General features: G+C 45.1%; 1 protein-coding gene across 1 annotated transcript in view; it reads left to right on the forward strand.

Annotated features, from left to right (window-relative positions):
- Positions 1 to 9,398, forward strand: part of COL15A1 (collagen type XV alpha 1 chain) — a 96,351-nt gene extending 86,953 nt beyond the window's left edge. The window contains exons 39-41 of the mRNA XM_037494223.2: positions 1,042 to 1,227; positions 2,452 to 2,567; positions 3,560 to 9,398. Of these exons, the coding sequence (XP_037350120.1) occupies positions 1,042 to 1,227; positions 2,452 to 2,567; positions 3,560 to 3,773 (516 nt within the window). The 3' untranslated portion in view covers positions 3,774 to 9,398. The remainder of the gene's footprint in view (positions 1 to 1,041; positions 1,228 to 2,451; positions 2,568 to 3,559) is intronic.
- The last annotated feature ends 303 nt before the right edge of the window (positions 9,399 to 9,701 follow it).

Consider the following 9,701-nt stretch of genomic DNA (forward strand, 5'->3'; position numbering starts at 1 on the left):
CGTTTTAAAAATGATATAGCAAATAGAGAAATACAAACACAAGACCACAAAGGTTCTTCATCCCGCCATGCAGCATCAGCCATCATTCTAGACAGTTCTCTGTGTGTCTCCTTCAGGAAGGAGAGGTGGAGATGGATGGATTAGAAATGTGCAGGGAAATTTGCCCTGGCTTTGGGGCAGCTGCATTCCATCAAGGGCTCTTGTGAATGTCCTTTTGTGAAGCTGCCAGAAGCTCCTTATTGGAGGGTGATGAGACTGCGGGGCCTCTTCCCTCAGGTGCTACAGTGTCTGGAGACATGAGCGGGAGGAAGCTGGGTAGGGATGGTACAGCCAGGTGGCAGGGGCATCAGGGGGCCAGGGTTCCTATGGAGGGCTAGAAGTCTCGAGGCCTGGAAGTGGTCATGGTGAGGAGCTGTGTGAGGTTTGGGAATGCAGGAACATCCAGTGCTGCAGGAAGTATCTTAGTGTATGTGTACCTGAGAGAGGGGATGCAGAAGTGGGGGTGCTGCTTGATCTGGTTGCTGCTTGACCTGGGTCTCTAGCATGGTGAGAAAGACAGAACCAGAGATGAATTGAAAGAAATTGGGGGAAGCAGCAGGCTTAGGGTTTGTCTTCTTTGAAAAGGGATGGTGAAAGGGAGAAAATGTCCAGAAGAGTGTTAGGATGGCATGGGGCAGTCTGGATGTCATAGTTCATGGTCACCTGCCTCCAACAAATGGCCTGCAGGCTGGATTCAAATCTCTGAAGTGCTTTATTTGCTCCGAAGAGTGTTTTGTTTTGTTTTTCTTTTAATGGAAGAGTTTTCTGCCATCTAGAGATGTTCTGAGAGCTGAAGCAGGCTGCTTTAGCAGACCTGAGCTCTGCTTCCCTGGAGAAGGTTGAGCCAGGTTTGGAATTCCAGTGTTGGGTAGAAGCTGCAAAAGCTGACTCTAGCCTGCCCTCCAGCCCAAGATGGGGTCTCATTGGGAGCATGAGCCTGTTTCGGGGTTGGAGTTTGCTTTTGACTCTTTGACACACTGGTTTTTCTCTCAATTTTTTCAGCTACACTTGGTTGCTCTGAACACACCATTTTCTGGAGACTTCCGAGCTGATTTTCAGTGCTTCCAGCAGGCCAGGGCTGCAGGACTGTGGTCCACCTACCGAGCCTTCTTGTCCACCCACTTGCAAGATCTCTCCACCATTGTTAGGAAGGCAGAGCGATACAGCCTCCCAATCGTGAACCTCAAGGTAAAAATTAATATTGTTCTTGTTATATCCTGAAGCTCGGGTCTTCACAGGGCCTGGAGGCAGTTGCCCCTTCCCAACATCATCAAAAGTGTGCTGTGTGATGTCATAAGGGTCACTTTCCTTCTCTGGGCCTTAGTTTCCTTATATTTGTAGTACCCCTTCCTGCTTGGATTTGACTCTTAAAGCAGACCAGAGAGATAATCATAACCTCTCTCATTTATCTAGCTTTTATAATTGTTTACAATGCACTTTATATCCATGATCTTAATAGATACTCCAATAAAAATGGAAGTTATTCTCTTCTCAATCTATCAGATAACGAATCTGAGGCTCAGAGAAAATGAGTAGTTTGCTTCGGGTCACTACCAACTAGAATAAGTTTCCTTGACTCCCACATCTGGTGCCCTTGCTCCCCACCAAGGATGCCCTCCTTTGGGCACTGGCCGAGCAGCCCAGTGGGTGGGCATCGGTCCCAGAGCAGCACCACCTTGTTCTGTGTCCTGAGTTGCTCTCTCTGTACCTCTAAGTGACCAAGGCCTGGCAGATACTTCTCTGCCCCACTTGCTGGCAAGGCTGGACCTGGTAGGATCCTCAGTTATACCACAGAAGCTGCCCTTGGAGGTTAGCTCCATCGCTGCTCGCACACACACTGGGTCTTAGTCCCTAACTAGATCTCAGAGACGCTTGGAGACCTTTTGGTCTCCAGGAACCAAGTCTGGAACCTTGGGCCAGCGAGTTCATGTTGACTCCACATCTCTCCTCTCCCAGGCTCTGCCGGCCTGACTCAGCCACTCAAATTATCTGTATTCTCAGAGTACAAATAACTGGAGGAAATTGGGCTCCTTCAGGAAAAGAAGGCAGAGCTTCATCTGCATCACCCCCAGTGTGGGTGTGCACCAGGTCTGCCCCATTTGAAGCTCGTTCTGCACATGTAACATTTTCAAAACAATAACAGTAAAGACCTAAAACGCAATTTTGATGGGGGGGGGGGGAAGCTGTCTGCACAGATAATAAGGAAATTACCTCAAGAAGTAAGAGTGTGAAACCAAAAAGGGTTCAGGGATAGACTGTAAAAATCATTTTTCCTGAGTCCCACATTATCTGCTCTGGGATTGGAGACAGCAGCTTTGGTGTGAAGTAGCATTGGTACTTGAAGAATGAATAAATAGCAAGTTCATTTTCAGGCCAATGGTATGATTCCAATGTGTCATTTTGTTTCCATAGGGTCAAGTACTTTTTAATAATTGGGACTCAATTTTTTCTGGCCATGGAGGTCAGTTCAATACACATGTTCCAATATACTCCTTTGATGGCCGGAATGTCATGACAGATCCTTCTTGGTAAGTAGGGTGAGAAATCCTTGAAGAATAGGTTAGGAAAGACAGTTTTAGGAGTCCCTCTAACAATGGATGCTTTTCGCAGCTGTCGCACCTGGATGTTGCAGTCAGAAAGCCTGGGTGAGGCAGCCGAGGCCTATGGAGACAGTCCTGGCCTTGGAGCCAGGAGTCTTGATAATCCAGTAACTTAATATGGAACTTTGCTTGCGCAAAGCACTTGCACTCTCTGATCCTCAGCTGCCTCAACTGTCAAGTGGGCAAGATAATCATATCTATACCACAGGATCATTGCGAGAATAAAACGATAGCTGAGAACATCTAGCAAACAGTGGCTACTGAATAGTACATATTGTACAATAGTACATATTGCTATTCTGATGATTCTCTAAACCTGTACTGTGAATTGCATTCTAATTCTTTGTAACCTACATGTGTTTTTAAGAATGAAACAACCCAGCAAGCCTGATACCAGGCCTGGAAAGGCACAGTAGTAAACCTCGCCTGCCCCTACCCTTACAGGCTCACAGTCGACAGCAGAAGACAGATTAGCTACAGTTCTCGACAGAATGTTGTCATTGTAAAATGGGGAAGCAAATAAAATGATAGGAGTGCAGAGGAAATATTCATTCCTATATGGAGGGTGAGAATCAAGAAGACTTCCTGTAAGAGGAGGCATTTAATGGATTTTTTAAAGCTGAGGAATCACTGATCTAAAAATGAGAGTAAGGCCACTGCAGACTAAGGGGCCTCACAAGCAATGGTTCAGACTCATGAAAGCAGAAAGTAGGACTTGACACCAAGTATAAGCAGGATATGATTGGAATATTGTGTGTTCAGAAAGTGGGAAACAGCAATGAAGATTGGTGACGTGAGGTCAGATCATGAAGGGTTCAAGCATGTGCACTGATTCACTAGAGTTATGTCAATTTGCTCACTGAGATGTACCACCAAGAAGTACCATTTACATAAGTTAACATGACAAAATTCCCTTTTAGGCCCCAGAAGGTCGTGTGGCACGGCTCCAACACCCACGGAGTTCGTCTTGTTGATAACTACTGTGAAGCGTGGCGAACTACCGACATGGCCGTCACAGGCCTGGCCTCCCCACTGAGCACGGGGAAGATCCTGGACCAGAAAGCATATAGCTGCGCAAATAGGCTAATTGTGCTGTGTATCGAAAATAGCTTCATGACCGACGCTAGGAAGTAATGACCTTCCGATGATCTCTCCAATTTCTCTCATGGGAAGAGTTGACACTGAAATCTAAAATGTTTAAATGTTGTAAATAATTAGTTTTTATTACACATTCATGACAACAGCAACCAAAGAAAACGTACCTCAATACACTCAACACTGAAGACAGAAAGGACTCAGATCCAAGATAAAGTCTGATCCATATTTTGGTGCTAGGTTCTGCGGGAAACCCCATGCAGTGCGAATACATCCCAACGGGCTTAGGAGTGAGCTGGAGAACAAAGGCCTTGGCATTCTGCCCACTGCATCCTTCAGAAAGCAATTTCCTCCTTTTAACCATTGTTGTTGAGTGTAAGACATCCTTCATGTTTTCTTACAAAGTCACTGTTTAGTAATGTTCCCCCTTTCTAAGTTATGTGTAGACCAAATGCTTTATTCTTTAATATACATCCACCGTTTGCAACTGCTGTTCAGAGAAACAGAACCCGCTCAAATGATCCTATTTGTATTTTCTGATATTAATAGATTTTAATGTTTTTCCCTAAAATATTATTGACATCATGCTTTAGGAGGTTTATATTTTTACACGATCATATTTTAGTATGGCATCTGTTTATATAGCTCTGACTTGCTGGAAAAGTTTAAACTTCAAATTATCTGAAACTAGTAAAGAATAGCATGGAAAGACTGCCTTTCTCTGGGGCGGCCCTTCTGCCCACCCCCACCCTGATTTTATACCTTCCATTTGGCGACTCTTGAATTTTTCACTGCGATTGAACAGTTTCACGAAGATGAATTTTCTTCCTGTAGTATACTTTGATTTCTTTCTTCCACATAAGTGAATATTAAAACATCTTTTCTAGCCATTTTCTTCTGTTTGACTTTTTGCCCAGTTCCTTTATTCTCCACTGCTGCTGTGGAAGTGCCCCTCGGCTGGGTTTGCCAAGCTTGTCACTGCCACTTGCGTGGCCCTGGGGAGACATCCGAGAACAGGAAGGCTTTTCCATCATGCTCGTCAGCTCGGAGCTGTTGTCTCCCACTTGTTGGGGGTGGTGTGCGTGGGTGGCAGAATCCCAGTGAGGGAAATAGCATGGGCTGTGACTGTCTCAATACGTGACTTTGGACAAGTCTGCCTTTTTCTCTCGAGGCTGGGATGAGACAAGCCTGCTATCCACTCCCAGTTATTAAACATCAGTCATTCCCTTTCCCATTTACTTTTCCTAGTAACCCTGCAAGGTAGGTATTTTCATCTCTACTTGACAAATGAAAAATGAAAGTTGAGGCTCAGGAAGTCACCTGTTCCTTGTGGGGCTGGTTTCAGATTCCTCTCCTGCTATCTGCTCCTCTCTACCCCGCCTCTCAGCTTCGAGGCTTGACCTCACAGGAGAAACAGAACCAATTTGGTGAGTAGCGTGCCTGGATATTTCCTCCCATTCAGCTGGGCTGGCCCTGATCCTTCTTGAGGTAGGAAGAGAATTAAAAAGAACAAAGCAAACATGGCAGAACCTCCACTGAGGAGCTTCCTGTGGAAGAGCAGTGAGACTCTAGTGAATCATGGGATGGGGGCTGCTATAGGTTAGGAAGCCAGAGAGGTGGACTGTTGGACAAGCCCACAGAGTGACTGGGGTTGCCTAGTGTGGACGGGGCCAAAGCAGGTGGTGGTGCAGGAAGCTCCTGAGGTGATGAAGTAAAGATGACATTCATTTTAGTCAGAACTTACTATGACTGGATCACAGAAGGAGCATGGTGTGATGGGGGTTCAGAGAGCCAACAAGAGGAGAGCTCCCTCTGCTAAGCCCAGGAAGGGGTGTTGCAGTTCATACCTACAGGAGGACATCACCAAATAACCCTCTCAGAAGCAGGCCCTGCGTCAGCCCCAGCCCTGCTCAGACGCTAAGAACGACAATCAAAACCCTAGGCCTGGCACTCTTGACCCTTCGTTGAACATTGGCTTTCCTGTCACCTGGCAAAGGTGTCCAGGCTGGTGTCCTCCTGGTCACATAAAAGAGCCACATAGGCCCCTCTGCCAGGGCTTTTCATGCCCTGCCCCATCTCAGGAAAGCCTTAGTTTCTCCAGGACCAGACCTCAGGCCCATGGCCAAAGAAGACTCTGCTTCCTCTGTGACAAGGCCCCTGGACTTTCCTACCTTTTGTCATGCTTCCTCTCTGCACATCTGATGTATTTAACATCTGGAACTTATACAGTTGAAACACAATGGATGCAAGGCTTCCAAGCCTTTTCTTTATTCCTATGCCTGGAAATCCTGGATGGACTCAGGCTGGGAAGCTCACTATGCTCTCAGGCATAATAATGGAAGGGAGATAGGACACAGTAAGTAATCTTGATGGTGCTAGAGGTCTTTGGGTGTTTGTCGACCCGGAAGACCTGAATCTACAGCATCCAAAGACATCTGTTCAAAAGCAGAACCAGAAGGACAGAATCAGTTTTCTTATATCAACCTATATCAGGGAAGAGGCAGACTTTGAAGGTACAAAGGAGCAAAGAGACTGAGAAGATGGGGTGGGGGGGGGCAAGATGGAAAACACAGAGGAGAAGGTCCAGTGAGTCCTCTCTGCCAACCTGGCTGAGACCACATAGTGATGCCTGCAGAATGGGGAAAGAACCACCTCAAATGTCCTCCACCCTCTGGACTGCATATGACTTGGACTTTTATGGTATTATGGGACTTGAACCTGTAGGAATAAAGGAGGAGACAGCATGGAATTCAGGGAACTGTCTGCAATCCAGTACAGCTGAATTCTAGAATAAGGCATCTGGATTTTATCCCATTACATGTGGGGTGGGGTACCTAAAGAAGATTTGAAAAGGTGAAAGATGGGTCAGGTGCATGTTTGAGATAAATCAAACAGATCTTTTGTTTATTCATTCATTTCAGAAATATCCTGAATAATGATTTTGTACCCAAGTCCACATTTGTATTTGGAGGTAGAGAAATAACTGATTTTTCCAATTTTCAAATCCACCAAATCCATCCTATAAAGTGTTGCAAATCCCATGTTTATCTCACCCCCATCCCCCATTTCCTCAGGAGCCTTTCCTGAGGGACAAGCACATGTGTTTAATTCCTCCTTACTAGCAACTGAGGAAGTACCTTTCTGGGTACTCTTTGAGCTCCTGGGTTACCAAGATACTACCAAACCTCCTCAAAGATTTTCCATCATCTCTGCCTAATTTCCCCTTCTGCCTTCCATCTTCAATTCCAACTTACAGGCAGTCAAGTATAGACAGGGCTTTGGGTTTGAATTGGGACTCTGTCAGCTACTGACCATGTGATCAGAAGCAAGTTACTGAAAATCTCCAAGTCACTAAATACTGTTCCTTCCACTCAACCCTTCCCTGAAGCTGTTTCTTCATGTGTAAAATAGAGTAATGGAAACTACTCTCCATTGAACTAAGTTGTTAGGAGCTCTAAGAATAGGCCTCTGACCCTAAATAAACATCCAGTACACGCTTATTCTCCTTGGTCTGCCCTATGTGCCTCTCAGGCAGCAGGAAGGTTTTAGCTTTGCTGGATGTTGTCATCTAGTCTGTGTGGTTTCTCTAGCTGTCTCTAATTCCAGGACACTGTGGTTGACGTGTACACAGGTACAGCTATACTTGTTGGTAAATAGCCACTGTCCCAAGCCCCTGTGTACTCTGGCTGCCCTGCTCCACCCCTCTGCTTCTCCACCTCATAATCCAACAACTAAAATGTTACCATCTGATCCAGCAGGGGCTCCAGGAGTCATCTCTGGCACAGGAGCTGGATTCCTCATGATTGACAGGAGCGCGTGCCACGGTGACTGTGAAATAGCCTAGTTATCCCTTTGCTGCGCCTGCCTGGCACCCTGAGTTCCAAGCAGGACCCAGCATGCTGTCATCTGATATGTTCATAGAACACGTAGCCCACCCCATCTCTCCTTCCAGACTTGCTCCTTTCCCTCTGGTCCTTCTCTCATTGAATGGCACGACCAACCAGCCAGAAGCAGAGGGGGTCATTTATTTCTTCACTCTTCAACAAATATTGCTTCCTTAATAGCAATATAATAATAGCAATTAACAATAACAACAAGAATAGAAAAAATAACCCATAAAGCAAGTACTAGAAAAGAAAAAAAAAACCCATAAAGCAAGTACTACAAAGTTACGCAACTACTTGACTTTTTTAAATGTCCAAATATTGGAAAACTATCTTAGGGCACTCTTTCTTTGCTGCATGTGTTGGTTTTCCTTTGAGACAATGTGGTGCTAGTTCCTATCTAACCTGATACAGGACTGCTGCTCACACTTCTATACTGATCTCCTGGCTGCCAGCCTCTTCCGTTAAGTTCATTCTACACACCAAGAGAGAGAGAACTTTCTAGAAAGTCTGCCATATTCAGTGATTTGATTTGGGTTTCCCTTTGTTCGTTTGTTTTTATTTTTCTTACGTAGTTTCATTTTTGTACAGTATTTTCTATCTCCTCTTAGGTGTAGTCCCCATACTTCTCCCACTACCATTGCATTGATCCATCACCACAGTCCCTTGTTCTCTTCCCTCCTCTGTTTTGACCCCATTCCCTGTCCCTCCCTTGCTCTATGCCTCTTATCTGTGGTCAGATAGATAGATAGATAGATAGATAGATAGATAGATAGATTAACCTTTTGTTCAGTTTCTCTATATTCCACATATAAGTGAAACAATTTATCTTTTTCCTACTGACTTATTTTGCTTAGCATCATCCTTTCTAGCACCATCTATGTTGCTGCAAATGGCATGAGCTTATCTTTTTTGATCACTGAGTAATATTCCCTTGTGTACGTATGCCACATCATCTTGATCCAGTTTTGGGGTTTTGAGGTTGTTTCCATATCTTGGCTGTTGTAAATAGTGCTGCAATAAACATAGGAATGCAGGTTTCCTTTTGGATTAGTGTTTTTGTGTCCTTTGGATAGTAGTCCTAGGAGTAGAATTGCTGGATCATATGGTAGATCCATTTTTCGTATTTTGAGGACTCTCTACACAGCTTTCCATTGTGGCTGGACCAGTTTACATTCCCACTAGCAGTGTAAGAGGGTTCCTCAAGAACTTTCTGGAAGCTATGAACCTGGTATATTATAACAGCAAAGGCAGGGCCTGTCCATGAGTCTCCCCACATGCTGAAACCCTCAAGACTGTGCTAGCAGGGTCAAGAGGCAATCCCATGCCGGGTACCATGGTGACCCATACACTCCGGAGAGCCATCGATCCTTTTCAGTAGAGGCTTTCATGTTTATAAATACCAGCAAGTAGCAGCAAGCACAAGTTAGTCATCTGAGGAGCTTAAGCAACCTTAGAAAGGGAAGCAGCAAATCAATCAGACCCATTGACTTGTATTAAAAAGAATGATTACAGAAGACAGGAGCTAACTTTTTAAAACTTCAAATTTGTATTTCACTGAAATGTCAGAAAGTAAAAGAAAGATGAAATGGAATACTAGAAGAACAAGAAGCAGTCCTTGAAAATGAAATATGTCATTGTATGCACCCCCAAAATAAAACCTTAACATATATGCTATTGAAAACTGTGAGTTTTCAGGTAAACTCATAAAGATTAACATGACCCCTCAAAAGACACCCAAAGAGGTAAATAATAAAAGACAGAGAGACATATAATAGTCTAATTTTTTTTAAAGATTTATTAATTTATTTATACAAGCACTGGGCACAGTCAGAAGCGCGGGAGGGTGAGAGAATCCACCAGAGCCAGAGCGGAGAGCAGAGCAGGCAGAAGGACCGAAGTACACTGCTGAGGGGAGCAGCGGGCGGCAGGAGAGGTCTGCGGGCCATGTGGGACCCTCCTCCGGTGGCCGGGGAGCAGCCGGGGATCAAACCGGCGCTTCAGAGGCTGCAGGCAGCTTCATAACCCAGCGCTCAACTGCTGCGCCACCGGGGAGGCCAATAGTCTAATATTTTTATAACCG

Source organism: Talpa occidentalis, unplaced genomic scaffold, assembly GCF_014898055.3.
Source record: "Talpa occidentalis isolate TD23 unplaced genomic scaffold, MPIMG_talOcc4v2.1 talOcc4.7, whole genome shotgun sequence".
Taxonomy (NCBI): Eukaryota; Metazoa; Chordata; class Mammalia; order Eulipotyphla; family Talpidae; genus Talpa; species Talpa occidentalis.